The sequence below is a fragment of the Podarcis tiliguerta genome (genome assembly GCF_965153285.1).
Source record: "Podarcis tiliguerta genome assembly, chromosome: 7".
NCBI lineage: Eukaryota > Metazoa > Chordata > Lepidosauria > Squamata > Lacertidae > Podarcis > Podarcis tiliguerta.
Window position 1 is genome coordinate 21,502,652 of NC_139540.1, and position 20,698 is coordinate 21,523,349.

Genomic DNA, 20,698 nt, shown 5'->3' on the forward strand with positions numbered 1-20,698 from the left:
GGGCTCAGGTGGGCCTGATCCACCACGTGCTCGTCTTTACGTGCTGCCCCTTGGGACTGCGGGAGGCCATCGCTTTTAATAACTTTAGGATCGCCTAGCTTTTGCAGAGGATCGGGGCTGCAGCAGCCCTGCGCGCGATCCCTCTCAAACTCTCTAAGGGGAACATCTCCAGCGCCCCATTGGGATTTACCTCCGAATAAACAGCCAGGGCAGGATCCCTGCCCGTGTTTGGGCTACTTCGGAGTAAACATCCTCCCCCCCCCCCTCCCGCTGCTTTTGTCTCCTTGAGTTTAAAGGGTCACCGAGCGGCCAGCAGCCCCGAGAGAAACTGAGGCGGTTCAGTGCGCGGCCAGGACGAAGCCCGCTCAGTCTCCTCCTCCTCCGTCTGGGCGAGAGGCTGGGTCTCCCTCGCTCCCTCCCCGCCCAGGGAAGCCGCTTTCCTGCGAGAGCGAGCGAGCGGCTCGGCTCTCTAATGCGCAGATGCGCCGGCGGAGCCCCTCCTGCCCGCCGGAGGAGAGCGCTGCCCGAGACCGGAGAGCAGAGGAGGCCGGAGGCCGGCGGTCGTCGTCGTCGTCGCCTCAGCCGCCTCAGCAGCCGCCTCAGCCGCCCATGGCTCCCACAGCAGCGGCGGGCTGAGCAGAGAGCGACGCGGGAGGGAGCAGCCAGGGGGCCGGCGGGGAGTCTTGGCCGGCGAGGCGGCGGCGGCGGCGGCGCTTGGGCCCTCCTCCCGCAGCGGGGCTTGTGGCCGCGGGGGCTCCCGACTCCGGCTCTTTCTTCTCGCTCTCCCCCCCGTGGCGGTGTTATGGCCCCTTGCTGGAGCGCCAAAGGGTCCCTTGCTTGGAGGTCAGCGCAGCTCCTGCTCCTCGTCGCCTCCTGCTGTGGTAGGTACCAGCCTCTGGGAGGAAGGAGAAGGGGGCGAGGAAGCCAGCCAGCCAGCCGGCTCCATTGCTTCCTTTGTCGCCCCCGTTGGCCTTATATTAAAGGGGCGCGAAGAGACAAAGCAGGTAGCCTTCATCTCTCCTCTCCCCCCGTTTGCTTTTTAGGAAAAAGGCTTGATTTGTTTTTGTTTTCCTCTTCCCCTTCTTGGCTTACCCCCCCCCCCTTTCTTCCTTAACGCTGGCGGGTGAGTGAGAGGCGCCCACCCCCAAACAGCCCTTTTTTCATTCTGCTTATTTTTGTTCTTCGGGCATCAGTCTTGCCAGTTTTAAAGCAGCAGGGCTGAAGACGACGACTTCTTCCGCCGGGGTTTTGTTTTAAGCCGAGGGCTGGGACCTTGGCCCAGCTAGTCTGCCTGCCTCTTTGTTTTGTCTGTGTGACCCTCTTGCCCGCACGAAACAACGTGCCCGTTGGGGTGTTCTTGTGTCTTGTCAGGGCGTAGGAGTGGGTCTGGTGGGAGAGAGGAAAAGAAGTTCACAGTGGAAATCTGTATATGCTCAAAGCCCGCTGGTTTAAAACAAGTGGGGCCCGACTGAACCATTTTCTTCCCAAATTTAGTTTTGTTCCACCCACGCATATTAGGAAGAGAGAAAGTGCTTTTGGCCCGTCTAGTTCAGCACTGGCTGGCAGCAGTTCTCCAGGATTTCAGACAAGGGCTTTTCTTCCTGCCCTGCCCTGGAGATTCCAAGAACTGGACCTGGGACCTCCTGAATGCATAACTTTACTAGTGGTCCAACCAGTGATATGTGGTCCTTAAACACTTTTTAGTAGGCAGCTATATAAGATGTCAACATAAAAATGGTTATAGTTAATTGGAATGAAGCCCCGGCTCAACAGCATGTGCCTAAATGTCTGAATGATTTGTCCCTTCATTTGTCACCTTTCTTGGATGCCATTAGCACCACAACTAGGTTCATAACCAAAACATGCGGTTTCATAAAACTTGTAGCTAGAGTAACCCCAGATTTTGAAATTCCATTGGCCTTGTTTGTATTTTTATTAGGTGTTCTAGCCAACAGTTTGCCTTGGAGTGCAAACAAATGATGGCCCTAAATTGTCAGGTTCCACTGCATACTTGATTTAAGTGGGTTATGTGTATTTGACAGTGGAAGATATATTCATATGTCTTAATATTATTGAGCTCTACAGCAAAGGGAACTTGGTGGTGGCACCATAAGTTTCTTTGTACAAGGAGGGACCTACACTGTAATGTGCAACAATGCTCTAGGAAAAGCTTGCTTTTACAGTGGTACCTCGGGTTACATACGCTTCAGGTTACACACTCCGCTAACCCAGAAATATTACCTCGGGTTAAGAACTTTGCTTCAGGATGAGAACAGAAATCGCGGTGCAGTGGCAGCAGGAGGCCCCATTAGCTAAAGTTGTGGTTCAGGTTAAGAACAGTTTCAGGTTAAGAACAGACCTCCGAAGTACATAACCCGAGGTACCACTGTACTCTACTTAGACTACACGTAAAGAGATGGCAGTTCATGTAACTTGGTTGTATGTTGTCTAACAATTTGTGAGAGTTGCTGTGGTCCAACAAGTGAAGGCCTGGGTTCAGTTTCGTTTGGGGGATTGGCTTACAGGAGTAGTGTCAAGATGGTCATTCAAGGTTTTTCCAAATTGTGAAAGTTCTCTCCGATTTTTGTTCACCCACAGATCAGATGTATGGGATTGTATGACTGAATAATATTAAGTTTATTTTAGATCTGGGCATACTGGTTGCTGTCTGAAATTAAAATCCAAGTTTGCCATTTCTCAATTCACATATTTCCTGAACAAAAGTGAAATTTTAATTGGTTGCTATAACAATCAATACATTAGTATTAATTGACTAAATAAATCATTTATACTACACTAGGTAGTATAAGCTGGTCATTCATCTCACATGTCTTCCACACTATATAATTATATCTGCTTACAGACAAGCTCATAATTAGGAAATTAATGAAGTTCTTTTTCTGTACATATGCAAGGATGCAAAACAAAACAACTTGCTTGAAGAAAAGGGTCACAAACCAGTACAAAGTTAGATGGCAACTAAGTGTCCAGAACTGTCAGAAGAAAGACTGCTAATTACAAGGCAAAAGTAGTGTTTCTCAATAAGATGGAAATGTTCGTGATGTCTGGTTAATAGCTATAAATGGGTACAACATGTTGAAAGAGGAGTTGCTCACTCAGTGGGGTAGAGCTGCAGTTATAACCTCCCAGCAGCAGTACTGCTGTTGTGTACATGGATGGGTGAAGCACTGGTGAAGTTGGAACTGTATGGATGCGCTGGTGGAAGCATTTAGTTCTGTCAATATGACTGTTCATACTCGACCTTGCTGCTGTCTTGCCCCTGTGGTGGTGATGCTGCTACCCAAAAGTTATAGCTGTGGCTCTACCCCACTGAGTGAGCTCTTATGTGCTGTAGTAGTAATAATAATAATAATAATAATAATAATAATATTTTTATTTATACCCTGCCCATCTGGGCGGCTCCCAACAGAATATTAAAAACATGATAAAACATCAAACATTAAAAACTTCCCTAAACAGGGTTGCCTTCAGATGTCTTCTAAAAGTCAGATAGTTGTTTATTTCTTTGACATCTGATGGGAGGATGTGCCACAGGGCGGGCACCACTACCAATAAGGCCCTCTTACTGGATCTTTGCAACCTCACTTCTTGCAGTGAGGGAACCGCCAGAAGACCCTCAGACTAACTGTATGTGAGTAACGATTATTACATGACCTTTAAAATCAAGTTACTGTTCACTGCGACCCCCACCCCTCTTAGATAGAAAATTAGGCTTCAATTCAGTGTATTTGGTGTAGGACCATGGACTCAGGTTTAAGTGATAGGTAACTTATTTCCCCCTCCAAAAAGCATCATTTGTCTTTCAACACTTTCATAAGCCATAGTTTACCAGATATATGAGAAGGAAGGGTGCATTGTATATCTGCAAGTTGAGCTGTCCATTGTTTCTTAGACTTTGAGCAGCCTGGAGGAATGAGAATGTTTTCGCACACTTGGTGTGGACGTGGTAGGTAACTCACTTGGGCTTTATCCATACCAGATTTAAACTGGTTTAATAGTAATTAGCTTTTCCAAGGGAGCACTGATAATTATTCTCTGAGGGAGCAGGGGAGCACTAAAGATCTCTTAACAATTTACTTTAAACAATTTACCTCAGTTACTTTATTCCTTTTTAATGTGCAACCTAAGTTGAAGCAAGCAGTCTTATTGTAGCATACATCCAAAATAGGTTATGGTAGTTTTCCTCTAAAATTACAGTGATAAATACTGACCACCTTATTTTGCAAACATCACGAAGGTCACGTTGTCCCTGGCCTGCTGACTACATGAAGTACTGCTTCTTCCTATATAAAGGGAAATCCTGTCTCGATATTTAAAATACTTCTATAAGAAAAACAGAATAACACAGATCAATTTCGGTTCTGAACTTATGCTTACCAAAACAAGATGCATGACTTACTATGACTGTAAAGAAACAAGTATGCAATGTGATCACACTTAATGCAGAAAAGCCTGGCACCAGTAAGATCATATCCATTAAAACTTCTTATGTATAAAAGGCCTTAGGGATCTCCAAAATCCATAGGAAGCAAGACTTGTGTTAAATAGTATCGCTATTCATACCATTGGCTAAAGCTGTATATCTGTTCTTCATATTAAAGGAAACAGGAGCTTGGTTTTTAAGAAACCCACTGTTTTCCAGAGGGACATAAAGTAAAATACAATTATGTTCATAGACCTGGAAGCATTCCCATAGATCATTTTAGCCTCAGCAGGGCACAAACAAAAACATTTAGTTTCTTGGTTATTGTTTTCTTAATCTGTTTGACCAGTGTTTTTCTTGAATTGAAGTGCTTGGAACAGACAGACACAGCTCACCACATTTAAACTTAAGGAAGTGCTTTACATGTCTAGTCTCTGATAAAGTGCTTTTGTTAATATACAGAGGATGAAAAAATATAAAACATAAATATATGCAGGGAACTGAATCCAATGTTAACTGCAGGGAGTATGAGAGGAAGTTATGTTTGTGCAAACAGATTTATTACTCCAGCTGACCAGTTTTTCTGAGATAATTTTTAAGATTTAAGACTAGCCTTTCTTTACAGTGGGTGGTGCCCAGTTAAATCATACTCAGAGTAACTTTGGTTTCAGAGTATGACTTATTTGAATATCTATTTATTGTTTTTGTATCCATACTGTATGTATGTGAAAGTGTGCAGGTTATTCTCATCCATCCATCCATCTTATTTGTATACCACCATAGTTAAAGCCACGCTCAAAGCTGCTTGCAACATGAAAAAGATACATAATTACAAATATAATAAAAGTAGTCAAACAATAAATAAAACACATAAAAAGCATACAACCAAACTGAACAGTTGCCACATAAGTCATATTAAGGTCTAAAAATATATGTACAAAAGAGTAATATCATCAACAACAACAGTACCCCACAAACAATACCCCAGTCCAAGGGTCTGTTCAGCAGCCTCAGCTTTTTGATGAAGATCCAGTTGCCACTATGTGGAGCACCCGCATTAGTTACCGTATTTTTCGTCCTATAGTGCGCACCGGCCCATAGGACGCACCTCGTGTTTTTTTGGGGGGGAAATGAATTTAAAAAAATTATTTCCCCCCCCCCCCAGCTGCGGCTGCTGCCCCAACCCTTGCGGACACCCGCCAGAAGCAAGGGGAGTCCTCCGGAGGGCTCCCCGTGCTTCGGGCGGCAGGCTGCCGCCCCAAGCCTTGTGCGCTCGGCGGGACCTCCCATCGGGCGTGCATGACTTGCGGATACTCGCCCGAAGCACGGGGAGTCCTTCGGAGGGCTCCCCGTGCTTTGGGCGGCAGGCTGCTGCCCGCAAGCCTTGTGAGCCCGTTGCAACTCACGCAGGGCTTGCAAGGCTTGCGGATAGCTTCCTGAAGCCTGGAGAGCAAGAGGGGTCGGTGCGCACCGATGCCTCTCGCTCTCCAGGCTTCAGCGAAAGCCTGCATTCGCCCCATAGGACGCACACACATTTCCCCTTCATTTTTGGAGGGGAAAAAGTGCGTCCTATGGGGCGAAAAATACGGTAATTAGGTTTGCAAGACTATTAATATGGTGCTTGTTTTTAAACCTTCAGTGGAATTCACCTTTTAGCAATAGCTGTGCAATTATTAAAATTCTTCTCCTTTTTATTCAAGGAAAGCTTTTTTAGCCTCTTACTGGGATCTCTTCTTAACTTCCACAGTGTGACCCTACTTAAACCCATGTTTTGATCATAATCCTCAGTGCATTATGTGAAAGTAAATATTATCAATTTCTATAGAAACAACATCCAGACAATACCTTTAGGAACTGGCCCATTCATAGCCTACATTTTAAACTTTGTATATAACTATGTTCTGCGCATCTGTTAAGAGGCCACCCCATCACTGCAGCAGTGGGGAAATGGGCATGGGTGGCTTCTCAGGAGATGTTTCTTCTAAATATAAATAGCAAACTACGTATTTCCTGTTCTAATGAAATTCAGTGTGTAATTAGAGGCATCAACATAGGTTACAGTCTTAAAAGTCTAGCTCTTGAGTCACAGTCCTCAAAAGCTTTGATGCCCACAAGTGTAAGTGACATCAGCCACTTGGGAAGGAAGGAGCTGGAGAAAACGGCTGCTGTACCAGGGCAGCTTTGACCATGCCATGCAGTATGGCAGGGATTGCATAAAAAACCAGCTACAACCTCTGATGTTGTCCTGCATTATGGTGTTCTGTGCCAGTGACCCTGAAGCTGAATGATAGAAATACAGTATGCAGGGCAGTATTAGAAATTCCCTGGCACGTTTTACTATTAGTGTGGGTCTAATTGTGACTATGTGGAGATTTCTGACATCGAGCCAGTTTAAAAAACCCTGCCTTAGTCCATCATTAATTCCATTTCCACTGTGTGTGTTTTTCCTTCTTGCATAGTGGGACTAGTAAATGGTTGTAAGAGCAAGCTACAGCCAAGCAATGTAGCTGAGGTCATAGGATCAGAATTGTAGTGTTGGAAGCGACCCCAAGGCTCATCTAGTCCAGCACCCTGGCAAATAGGCATTTTGTTGTGGTAGCCACAACCTAGGTTTAAGGTGGCGTTTGGCGCCTAGCTTATATATCTGAGTTTATAACACAGCTGCAGGGATATATGGTACAGCCTTTACACTGATTTCCTTAGTGCTCACTTTCCTCTCCCCTTTCACAGCACTTCTCTCACACAGTACTAGTCTGTCCATTCAATAAGATCTGTAGATTAGGCCCTCCTGGTTGATCTAGTGGCTGCAGGTGTACATCTTGCAGCAACAAAGAAGGTAGCCTTTTCTGTTGTGGTCCCCAATCTTTGGAATTCCCTTCTCCTCACCAAGTATGACAGACACCAGTCTTACTTGTGTTTCCGCTTCTATTAAAGATGCTGATTTTAATGCCTTGCTTTTAGTGATGTGCTATTATCATTTCAAGCTGTGGTTGTATGATGATGTTTGTGTGCGCAAGGTATTTTTGTCTCCTTAGATGCTTGGAAGTGTGGGTGAAGAGGGATTTAACAGATTGTGATTGTACCTATACTCACAGTGTAGCTATAGCTCTTGAATTCTACCATGTAAAATATTTATTTGCCTCCTTTCTGTGAATAGACTGTGCCCTTTGCAAGCGAATCAGACTCCCCGCCCCCTTCTAATTAAAAGATTTGAAAACTCTCCTTCATTCAATGAATGGAATGGCTTGTTCTTAAATATTTTTTGGACAAGGGTGTGTTGATAGCTAAAGCATATGTAAAAAAAAGAGAAAATATTCACCTTTTTAGTGAACAGATCTTTGTTGATTGATTCTAGCAAAGTGCCCACAAGTACAGGCATTGACTGGAAATTCAGCTACAGTTTCAGTGGTAGGGTTTTGTGATATTTGAGGCAGTAGGCCCCGAGCACAGATACTTACATTAGTGAGGAAGAAACTTAGGTCATATTTTATTAGTTTACAAAATGTTAGCTGTGGAGAACAACAGGGGTCTGAAATGTTTTTAGGGTACCCAGGATTCCCATTGACTTCAACAGTTGTTCTCTGTGGATGAAAAATACAAGGCCATAAGTCTTTTAAAGTGCTCCTATAAAAATCTTAAGTGTGTTATCTGTTACAAAGCTATAAAATTTTTTTTTGAATGGCTTCATACCCTGAAAGCTGCTGAAATGGATTCTGCTGAATTAAGCCAGAAAACGTCCCCACTCCACCCCTGTTGACACCTCACTTGTCAAACTTGTTTTGATAAGTTGGTAGGCAGCTGAGAAGGGACTGAGACAGTGTCTCAGGGTTTTCTTTATTTGAAAAGGAGCTCTCAAATATTGGTATATTGATTGTAAATCAAATTCTTAAAAACTTTTGACTGTTTTTGCAAAGCAGGAGTCCTTGAGACGCCTAAGAGGTGACATGATAGTAAATAAAATTATGCATGGCATGGAGAAAGCAGAGAGAGAAAAGTTTCTCACATAATACTAGAACTCATTGACATCCAATAAAGCTGAACGTTGGACAAAAGGAGGTATTTCATCACACAGCATATAGTTAAGCTATTGAATTTGCTCCAACAAGAGGCAGTGATGGCCACCAATTTGGATGGTTTTAGAAGAGGGTTTGACAAGTTCATGGAGATAAAGGCTATCAAAGGTGGCTGTGTTCTGCTTCTAACATGCTTCTGAATACCATTTACTGGAAACTGTAGGAGGGGAGAGGGCTGTTCTGCTCAGCTCCTGTTTGCAGGCTTCCATCCATCTGTTATTTTATTTGTATTCTGCTTTTCCATAGTTAAAACCATGCTCAAGGTTGATTACAACATGAAAAAAATCACATAATTACAAACAATAAATAAAACACACAAAAATGCCAAATAAATCATAACAAGTTCTAAAAATAAAAAATACAAATGAATTAGTGTCAACAAAAACAACAGCAACACGCCCTCCTCAAACAATACCCCAACCCGACAGTCTGTCCAGCAACCTCGGCTTTTGTAGCTTGAGTCAGTCGGGGTCCTGTCCTCCCAGGTCAGGTGGGAAAAGGCCTGCAAGGCAGGGAACAGATGTTCCAGGACTCACAGCTAAGATGGCTTCCCACAAGCATCTGGTTGGCCATTGTGAGACAAGGTTGCTGGACTAGATGGGACAGGGGCCTGATCCAGCAGTGCTACTCTTCTGTTCTTCTCTTTCATTTTGTCTTGGTTTTCTTAAATCAACAACTTAAGAGTGGTTTTCAACCAGTTCTTAACTTACTGTACTTAATGATACATGCACCACTATAGACTCCTTTCCAGTGTAGAAACAGAAATGTGAACTGTTGTAAATACCAATTGTAAATGTATACAAGGAGTGAACAGGAATAAAAATATTAAATTACTTCTGTTGACAAATGTAGCAAATGTAGAGATTGCTTCATGACAGAATAAGGCCAGATTATCCGGCAAGTAAAAATTGCCTAGACAGGATGAAGAGTTAACTCAGTAGCAGGAAAAAATGAAGCTAGAGTGGCTCAGAAAAGTTTTGGTGATACAGTGGTGCCTCGCAAGACGAAAAGAATCCGTTCCGGGAGTCTTTTCGTCTTGCGGTTTTTTCGTCTTGCAAAGCAAGCCCATTGACGGAGTAGCGCTATTAGCGCTATTGACATTTTAAGGGCTAAAAACGGCTTTTTAAGGCTTGGGGGATTAGCGGTTTTGCTGCTAAAATGCTTTTAGCAGCTTAGCGATTCAGAAAAAGGGGTTTTGGAGCAAAAAAAAACCCCGAAAATTTTCGTCAATTTTCGTCTTGCGAAGCAAGCCCATAGGGAAATTCGTCTTGCGAAGCGCCTCTGCAGACGGAAAACCCTTTCGTCTTGCGGGTTTTCCGTCTTGCGAGGCATTCGTCTTGCGGGGCACCACTGTACAAAGGATTCCAAGGAGGTGGCTTAATGCTATTTATAAAGGAAGACAGTTCCATGGCAAAAGAGAATAAAGACAGTTGATTCATATCAAATTAACTTGCACAAAGCAGAGAATGTGGGAGACACAGAATAAGGGAAAACATAGGACCGATTTCACAGGCTTGCTCCTAAAGGGAAGCCTCTTTGTGCTCCCACTGACTTCCAGTTCCCATACTAGGGTAAACATAATTAATATTCTGTACATTGTTGTCTCTTTAAGAGGTTAGTGTATAAAATTAGCGATTTGCCTCTGTCTCTTTCCTTTATTGTGGTTGAAGAACTTCTTCTAGTCTACCCTCCTTACAGATTGAGAGCCACCGCCACCCACTCACCTTCAAAGAAGTCCCAGCTTTTCCTTGTTAGAGAGAACAAGCTGTGATTAGTATCGAGGACATGGACAAAAATAGAGCTCAACTAGAAGTAGGAAAACACTTTCCATTTTTGTGCAGTTTGCTTTTCAGGGTGTATGGACCGTAGTTCCCAGTTTAATAATAAGTGGGAAAGAAGCAGCCTGGCAGACAACATTTCAGCTACAGGCATCCTTGTACTTGCAGAACTGGATGCCAGCATAGGCACTCTGAAGTGTACAAGTGGTGCCTCATTAAGGGTACAATAGTGAATTGGTCAGAAGAGATATGATAAGAAAGATTAAAAGCTTGAAGGATTAGAACTTGACTTTCGTTGGAAGACAAAACGTAGTTCAAAGACATAGTGAGAGAAGTGTCATGAATATAGCAATAAAGGAACTAGGTGTTAGCTGAGGCATTCTACATTGAACTGAATGAAGTGGGACAAGGGGAGGAACAAAATATAGCAATACTTTAGAGAATGGCCTAAGGGTACGTTACAATATTACATTGCCAAAGGACAGTGTCTGGGATTCTGTTGTGAACTTTTTCTCAAAGCAACAATAGAATAGAATAGAATAGAATAGAATAGAATAGAATAGCTCTGTAAGTCTCATAGGATGTTTTCCTCCTCTACCCATTCCCCATCTGACATAATATTGGAGTCCAGTTTCCATCTTTATGAGACAAAGAGAGCAGCCAGAATGTATCTGATTCCACCAGGGAACTTGTTTTAGATTGTACGTGACCATTGCATATGATTAATTATTGTACGGTATGGTATGCTGGAAGTGACAGATGCATAGATACAATTCAACATATTGAGCAAACATATTTTAAGTGATTATAGCTGTGTATAGTGTATTTAGCACTTGCGGGATGTTTTCAATATTATGGCAGATGGTAGTAAATTCAAAGGTAGCAAATTTCTAACAAGCATAAACTTTGAACTGAACTATTAAGAATTGGATTTAAGGGATTATTGAAGACTCCAACTTAGCTGTGTATTTATTTCATGGCTTATTTAGTAAGTTGTAGACTGGGAACTTGAAAAAAAATCACAGAAGCTGATTTTAATTTTATTCATAAGCTACAATCTTCAAAATGGGAAATCAAAGGTTAAGTGAGGATGTCTGTTCTGACATTCTTTTTGTTCAACTATTATATTAATTTATTTGCCAAGTTTAATTTTTTTTTACTGTCAATCTAAGATGGCAAAAATCCTTTTTAGTATATACGGTATGTATTATGAATAATAGAATAATTGTGTTCAAGACTTGCTTGACCATGAAATGACTGAGGGCCCCACATTTATTGGATCATACAAGAAAAAGAATGATGTATTTTGAGACCTGCTGTACAGAGACCTTGACTTGGATTTGACACAGGTCCATTGTGGCTTACTAATTTTGAACCCAATTAAGTTTATAAAGTGCAGGGGAAAACTAAAGTACTATACAGTATAAATGTTTACTACTAGTAGTAATCGCTGCAGCTTGAATATGAGCATAAACAGCTTTTTTAAAAAAATCATTATGAACTGTCTGTCAGAGAATTCTTGCCAGAATAATAAAAAACACTTAAGAACATTCATATAAAATACAGCTGCTGACTCAGGAGCTAGTGGTAGTCTTGCTTAGCCACCATCCTGATCTCATGAAGTGTATTTCTGGTAACTGTATTCAGAGAATGCTGAACTAGATGAAGCATCAGTATGATGCAGTGTGGCAATTCTTGTGTTATTATGATACATTTTGCAGAGAAAAGAGACTTCAATTTGGCAAGATAAAATCAGTGATTGGTATCCAGTTGTGGTATCCACTGGCAGGAAGCATCTTTCAATGGAATGGGAGGGGGGAGAGACACATTTCAGCAACTCTAAGCAATTTGCAATATAATGACATGTATAAAACTGTTACCTATATAAAAACAATTAAAAACCAATTTCAATAAAAACTAATTAAAAAAAAACTATAAATATAGAAATAGTTTTAAAACAACAATACATACATAAAAACAATTCAAATCCAGGACAGCTGCCAACTGGGATAAAGATTTTAGAATACTTATTGAAAAGCAGATGCTTCAACCAGTAGATGAGACACCATAAGATACAACCGTGTGATTTTAACATCACAATGCATAATCTCTGTCTCACTGAAGGAAAGAAAAATCAATAGGGAAAGACTGGACTCTTCTGTAGAACCACTTCACATTTGTGTGAAAAATTAACTTGTTCCATCTTTTCAGGGTTTTGCCTTGCCCACTGAAAAAATTTTGTAGGTGCCCATGTGGAGAAATCTATGTGTGGTGTGTACACAACAGAGGGAAGGAATGAGATTTATGAATTTATGAATGTGGTCTGTGAGAGAGAGGGAGAGAGAAATATTTGAAGTGTTCGTGTTTCTGTGAGTGGTTGTGAGATGCATGAGTGTCTGCATGTGTGTAGGAGACAGTGTGTGATATGTGGACTGTACTTTCAAGTGTAATGGCAATGAAAAAAGTAAAAAAGTTAAAATTTTAAAAAAGTAAAATTTATTTAGCTTCAAAAAGCTGTTGCATAATGGTAGTTCATCCATCTAGTCTTTAGTCATTGTCTATAGTTACTAATTAGAATAAATGCTGTGTTCATGAGGCTCCATTAGCGAAAGTGCGCCTCAGGTTAAGAACGCACCTCCGGAACAAATTAAGTTCGTAACCCGAGGTACCACTGTATTGTCATGACTACATTTGTTAGTACTTCCTTCTGCACTTCCAGTCTAATGCTAAAACACAATGCCAGCACATAAAACTCTGGAGCATTTTAAAGTTGTCTGTTAAGAAAATAATTCCCGTGGAAAACCTTCCCCCCAGACCGTTCCAGTACAACACGAACATTTATTTCATTCACATTTATGTTGCATTCACATGTCACAGTAAACCATGGTTTAGCAAACATTCAGGAGCAGGAAGGATCTGTAGCAAACCTCAGACTCATGAACGCTCAGCTTCCTCCACTTCCTGTACACCTCCTTCCCTTCCTGGGAGGAGGTCTTCAGCAGTGTTTACTTTCAGTTTCACTCACTTTGGGCTTTCTTTGTAATGTGGAACAGGGTTCATAGGTTATCCCTCAAAATACCTAATTTCAGTTTTGGAAACTGGCCATAGCTGGGAATAAACTACTGTAGACAAGCTGAGATTCAGGAAAACTGAAATTCACTTCTGCTGAAGTTGTCATCCTGGAATTGGGAAATGGAAGTGTAGGTGCATGTGAGCTTGAGACCTGCTGTGGCTTGTTCTTGCTTGTCTACATCTCAGTAAACAATGGTTTAGCATGACATGAACATGACCACCACTATAGCTTACATAGCATTAGGCAGCATACAAGGTGTTAGTCAGTACCTGTACAGTTCCAAACTGCTTTCTGAGCCTCACATTACTTTCCCTATTGGTCACTCTCTGTAGCCTTTCCAATGGTTGTCGTTGTCAGCATCCTTTGGGGGTCAGGATGCCAGCTGGCTAGCCCCCAGCTGGATCATGCCCTTCCAGCCGTGATGAACCCCCGACCTCTGGTGTGACGTAAATCAGCGACTCAGACTTCAAAGCCTGAGCACACTATATCAGCAGAGCATACTGCGCAGACAGAAGAGGCAAGAGGCGAAAGACTTGTGGAAACATACTAACAAGCTATGGATTTATTAAGCATAAATCAGGACAAAATAAATATGTCATCTCTCTTTCCGTTTCCTCAGATAGAGAGGCAAAAGCAAAAGCTATACACAACGGAAGTTCCCAGCAAACTGTGCTGGAATGTAAACAGACATGTGACACGTAACTGTTCCATGTCTGCAACTAAAGGTGGAATGGAAATTTACAACAGTTCTATGTGTGCTACCTTAAAGACATCTGAATACATCTCTACAGTACTTATCAAATTACTTAGGAAAAGCAGTGAAAAACTTGTTGCTGAGAACTAGAAATTCATCTTGAGAAACTAGCTATACAAAGTCAGATACTCATACTTATGCTTTGATTCTTTGAGAATGCTTTGAAGTAGCTGATAAAGGATTGCCTAGAGGAAGCTGTGCAGTCTAGTCTTCTTGGCACACAGCAAACTAAAGTAATCAAAACTTGCTGATTTGATTCCAGATGATGAATCCTCTCTCACCACACACACATTTAAGAATAAAAACTCTCAGAACTCTTAACTGATTAGCAGTTTTTAAAAGTGACTCTTGCTGATAGCATATTTTTCAACTGCAAGCTTGACAAATACTGTTTTTTTGTATTCTTTACATTAATTGGATTTATTGATTTTCATAATGGTAAGTAAAATACAAGGGAAAATAAATTAAAGCCTTGTAAATATGTGCGGGTGGTGCTGTGGGTTAAACCACAGAGCCTAGGGCTTGCCGATCAGAAGGTTGGTGGTTCGAATCCCTGCGACAGGGTGAGCTCCTGTTGCTCGGTCCCTGCTCCTGCCAACCTAGGAGTTCAAAAGCATGAAGTGCAAGTAGATAAATAGGTACCGCTCCGGCGGGAAGGTAAACGGTGTTTCCGTGCGCTGCTCTGGTTCACCAGACCCGGAAGCTGGCCACATGACCCGGAAGCTGTACGCCGGTTCCCTTGGCCAGTAAAGCGAGATGAATGCCGCAACCCCAGAGTCGTCTGCGGCTGGACCTAAAGGTCAGGGGTCCCTTTACTTTTACCTTTAAATATACAAAGGGAAGGGGGTACAATATCATTGCAACAACAAAAACAACAAGGTTGCAACTATAACAAAATAATTAAAATGTCCAGGAGATAGATAAAAACAGCTTTAAGTTTCCAATGTTTCCAAATACAATTCTGTCTTACACAGAGTCAGTCCATTAGTCTAGCTAGTTCCCAAACTTATTTGGCCTACTGCCCCCTTTTCAGAAAAAACCCTCAATGCCCCACTGGAAGATGAAGCATGTACAAACAGTTTTTCAAAACTCTGCTTTCACTGTCTCCTTATTTTCATTCAATGCCCCCTACTGCACCTGAGGATACTATTGCCCCTGAAATGTTTCAGTGCCCCCCCCCCCCGGAGGCAGTATCACCCACTTTGGGAAACACTGATCTAATTCAACATTGTGTACATTGACTAGCTGTGGCTCTCAAGGATTTCTGAAAGGGTTTACTTCCAGCCGTGATGGGAGATGCTGGGGCGAATTACACCTAGACCCTGCTCCATGCAAAGCTCTACTACTGAGCTACAGTCCAATCCTGATATTATTCCAGATAAAACATCTGGCCAGGGTGGCTCATGAGGATTTTCTTTTAAATAGTTGTTTTATCAAACCTATTTCAAGCAAACCTACCAGTAAAGCAGAGTCTGTAGTGTTCTTAATAAAATATGTAGTTTTGTTCAGTTCTTTTGACAAGCAAGTAATAGATCAAACTTCAAGTAACTTCAAACAAGTATTAGATCAGTTTTGTTTAGAATAAAACTCACAGTTTTTTCTTTTAAAATTGTGTAATGCAGATTTTTATAGAATTAAAAATGTTTTAAGTAGATATTGCCCTCATAATGGGCAGCTGTATAGACTTCAACAGCAAAATTCATTTTTAGTTTTTTTTGTTTTGTCTAGGATTCTTGAATGTACATGTTTCTGTGTGAAAAATGTCCCTAATGCATTAATTCTATAATATGAGGAATAGATTCTGACTTTGGTTTATGATTTGGGAGACAAGGAAAATTGTAGAATCATTGTGGGTGGCATGAGAGAATGCCGATACAGTGGTACCTCGGGTTACAAACGCTTCGGGTTAAAAACCCCGCTAACCCGGAAGTAGTACCTCTGGTTAAGAACTTGGCCCCAGGATGAGAATGAATATCGTGCGGCAGCGGGAGGCTCCATTAGCGAAAGTGCGCCTCAGGTTAAGAACAGACCTCCGGAACGAATTAAGTCCGTAACCCGAGGCACCACTGTATTGTCATGACTACATTTGTTAGTACTTCCTTCTGCACTTCCAGTTTAATGCTAAAACACTATGCCAGCACAAGCATAGGAAGCTGGCAAGCCCTTCCTGAGCTGCTCAACTTTGCTGCTGAAAAAAAGCTTAGTGAACTGAGCTAGAAATATATACGTTGCTACACTTTCTATGCCTTTTTGAAACCCACGGCACCCAGTCTTTGGAATCATCTCCTTCCTAGATGCCAGACAGGTACCAAGGCCTCACTGAAAACTTATTTTATTTGAGTATTTGCTACTTCCATTGTCTAGCTTTTACTATTTCTGGTTTCCTGCTATGGATTTTTTAATTTTCTGGTTTTATTTGTATTGGTGTTTATGGTGATGGTTGTAAACTACCTTGGAATTTTCAATGAAGAGTGATAGATAAATATGTCAATAGATTATTGTCAACAATCTACTTGAAACAAGTATTTTCCAGCTGTGCTGTTCGATTTTGGCAGACATTCTCTTCTAAAAATTCACAATTGTTACTTCTGAAAATAGTTTACTAAAAAATGTGTATCTGGGAATTATTTGGTTTCTTTCTGGCTTATGATAATTTTATTTGAACAGATTTCTGAATCCTTGTTTCTATGTAATAACAGTACAGATAAAGGTAAAGGGACCCCTGACCATTAGGCCCAGTCGTGGCCGGCTCTGGGGTTGCGGCGCTCATCTCGCTTTATTGGCCGAGGGAGCCTGCGTACAGCTTCCGGGTCATGTGGCCAGCATGACTAAGCCGCGAACCAGAGCAGCGCACGGAAACGCTGTTTACCTTCCCGCTGGAGTGGTACCTATTTATCTACTTGCACTTTGACGTGCTTTCGAACTGCTAGGTTGGCAGGAGCAGGGACCGAGCAACAGGAGCTCACCCCGTCGTGGGGATTCGAACCGCTGACCTTCTGATCGGCCAGTCCTAGGCTCTGTGGTTTAACCCACAGCGCCACCCGCGTCAAGTACAGTAGTACAGATACAGATAGTGTATAGTACAGATAGTGGTACCCATTTTGTACCCAGTAGAAGTTTTATGAATTTGTTTCCTGATGTTGGTTTGTGATATTGTCTACAAGTCTGCTATTTTTTGGTAGCTGATGTTTGCAGTGGTTTCACTTTCACACTGCACTTAATTTGCTTGACATCCTTCTGATGATTTACCAACATGTATTAATTAAAGAAAGATTTCCAGTCTAATATCATTGTCTTTAATCTGCAATATGAATAAGTTCATGCAAGCCAAAAATCATGTCACATATTCTCCCACAATGATATTACATAAGATTATTTTATTTCTAGATCTCTTTTGGCATTAGTGCTTATTTAGTGTAATTCCTTTGCTGAATTTTAGCTCTAGATTATTCTTCCAAATGCAGTGGTTTGTTTCTGTCTAAAAGCCCCCCTGTTGGCACATTTCCTGTCCTATTTTTATATTGGATTCTGTCCATTAGATGTAATCAACCAAGTTGTGCATTGCAGGTATTAAAATGTGTGTCGGTAGTTGGAACGCTCATGGATATGAATGCCATAAAATTCATAATTTTTATGGAAAATACATCTTTTTTAATGAATCAGCCAAGTAATTTTTTTTGCAAGTGTGCTAAGTATAGTCACATACTTATTTGGAGTGAAGTCTATCAGAATGAAGGTGGGTCAAAACAGTTTTGTTTGTTAAGAAAAAAAGTTAGATTTAATGGAAAATCAACAGTACCAGTTTACGACCTTATTTAGATCTTTAGGTGACCTCACTTCTTTCTGAGACTCAAAGAGTCTTGTTTGTCTCTTGTGTATCAGTAACTGTGTGAAATACAGAAACTGTAACACAATGTTCGTGGTACTTGATTTAGGCAAATTTCTGTGTTCATTTCCAAGTAGCCCTTAAATGTGGGAGAATAGTGAGAAGTGAAATATTGTGTGTAGGTTGCCCCATTATAGGCCCTGTTCTGCCTGATAGCACATGGGACACACAACCTGTTCTGCTTTTAGTGAATAAACAATGAGAGGGAAGGAAAGCATCCCCTAAAAGTGTCAGTCCTGGTTACTGGTTCTACTATCAGAACACACTAAGGGAACCTGGCTCTGCTTTTTACAGCGGAAAAGAGCAGGAGAAGCATAAGTTCTCTGGGAAGGATCCTGGAGATTACAAGTGGGTTAGCTTAATGTCTGTCTATAGAAAACTGGTAGAAAGTATTGATAATGACCGAGCAGTTGGTTAGAGCGTGGTGCTGATAATGCCAAGGTTGCAGGTTTGATCCCCGTGTGGGACAGCTACATATTCCTGCATTGTAGGAGGTTGGACTAGATGATCCTCAGGGTCCCTTCCAACTCTACAATTCTATGATTCCATGATTTTGTGGTAACATTACAAAAGATAAATGATGGATGGAAATTGTGTCCTGGGGCACACTGCGCTCCACACAGTAAAAGGGGATCTTCAAAGATTATGTCTGGGAGTCTTATTGAGTTGTTATTATTATAGGCAGTGTGATGTAGTGGTTAAAGAGTTGGACTAAGTCCTGGGAGACCAGGGTTCATATCCACATGCAGCTGTGAGCCTCACTGGGTGACCAGTTCATCTCTCAGCCTAGCCTATGTATTTATTAATACTATTTATGCTGACAGTCCACCAAAGTCTCAGGCTCTTATTAAGACACAGTAATATATGAAATAAAAATTATTAAATATTTAAACAAAAATATGCAGAAAAAAATGCAGCTTGAACAGGCTGGAAGATAAGAACCGGAATTACCGAGGCTGCAATTCTGTGCAGAGTAACTTTGGGGGTACTCATCACCAGTGCTGTTTTTCTAGAAAAAGAGGTGCTGGAACACACCGTGAATGTGTTCTCTTATAATGGCTATGGGACCCACCTCAGAGGTGCTAGAACCAAGTTCTAGTGAGTTCCAGCTGAAAAAAAGCCCTGCTTCTCACTGAATTCGGGGAATTTGACCCCAAGAAACAGGCATGGGGTTGGGCTGCATCTCCCCTTTCTCCACATCAGCCATGATGTTTCATAGTGCACCCTTGGATACCACTATTCCAAAACTGTTGAATTAAACAAATAAACAAATGCATGTTCTGGCTATCACCCAAGTGAAGACGTGATCCTGGAAAGTAGACAGTGCAAATAGGCAACTGCATATGTCTTGGTTACCACCATATTAAGTGATTTAATACGACTTTTCTACATAGCCAATGCTGCATGTTTGCTGGCCCTGTAATAAAGTACATTGTGGTTGTTTCACTGTGCTGGAGGGGGCCTTGCATTTCCTTTTTGGTTACTTGAGGTTCTCCCCACCCCCTTTTGTTATCTTTATTTAACTCACTCTGCTAACCTCTGTTATTAGATGGGAGGGGAACAGAGTTAGAAAAAGTCTTGAAGAGAACTGGAAGAAGAAACTACTGGACTAATACATCTTAATTCCCTTAAAATCTTTTAGGAGGTAATCAAGCTCTGAAGCTGCCTAGGTCTCCATTTAGCTTGCTCACTGTGTGACAAAGAAGCCATTTGTGTCTTGATTGTATAATCGTTTTATGCTCTTCTTCCCCGCCCCCTCCGGGCCTGGCTTTATTCTTCATTTAAAAAGGTAGTGGAAGAAGCCTTTGGATGTAAAGTATTTGAATATTAAAAGTAGCTTGGTTTTTGTTCTTTTTCTTTTCTGTAGTACTATATCTGAAGAATTTTTACAAATTTTATCTTGGAAATTAGTTTATTCATTATGTTTAATTTTAGGAAACAGTGCTCTTGCAGAACGTTCTGAAAATGTGCATATTTCAGGAATCTCAACTGGTAAGTCATTTTTTTTGTAATGTTTAAATTTCATGCATGACTTAAATAGTAAATATTGAAAGCCACCTGGTATCTTATGAAGAGATATTTGGCTATAAAAATTATTACTGCCTTTTGCAGCATGTAATAAGGAATGAAGCAACTGGAACATGGACACATTTTCATAAGATAAATTTGATACTTCCATGCTCATGAACAGATTATTCCTTTCTAATGCTTAATTATTTCACCATACAGACATTAAAGAGAAAAGTTGGCCTAACTTGATTTTTCCTACATTAAAGTTTTGTGAAATGAAATTTATTGAAAGATTATTTTAAAAGTATCAATAACACAAGCCGCTTTATTACACATTTTGTTTGATAAGACTTGAAGCAGCATCAGAAACTGCTGTTCACCTGATTACACAGTTTATACTATGAGTAAGCTCACGTGACACTAATGGAGCCCTGGCAGAATCCTTATGGCTTGCGCCTCTTCTTTGCCACCAGGAAAACAAGTGGATTGAATAGATGGCTGAAGGTCAGAACCTTTGTATGCTGTACATACTGCAAGCACATACTAAAGAATTGCTTGGAACCTAAGATTAGTTATTGTAGGGAGGTTTGGTGGGGTGGAAGTTGAAAAAACAATATTGTCCCTTTCCTCTCCTCTGCAGTCACCTGTGACTCTGGAATATTCTCTTTGGAGGGTCAAGG

General features: G+C 41.4%; 1 protein-coding gene and 1 long non-coding RNA gene across 2 annotated transcripts in view; both read left to right on the forward strand.

The window, feature by feature from the left end:
* Window positions 1–457: 457 nt before the first annotated feature.
* The window catches only part of LRP12 (LDL receptor related protein 12), a 36,052-nt gene continuing 15,811 nt past the window's right edge, over window positions 458–20,698 (forward strand). The window contains exons 1-2 of the mRNA XM_083450521.1: window positions 458–881; window positions 19,944–20,000. Coding sequence (XP_083306647.1) covers window positions 473–881; window positions 19,944–20,000 — 466 coding nt within the window. The 5' untranslated portion in view covers window positions 458–472. The remainder of the gene's footprint in view (window positions 882–19,943; window positions 20,001–20,698) is intronic.
* On the forward strand, window positions 8,556–12,196 carry LOC310681798. Its single transcript, XR_014513631.1, has 2 exons — window positions 8,556–9,508; window positions 9,878–12,196. It is a non-coding gene; the product is annotated as an uncharacterized lncRNA (long non-coding RNA).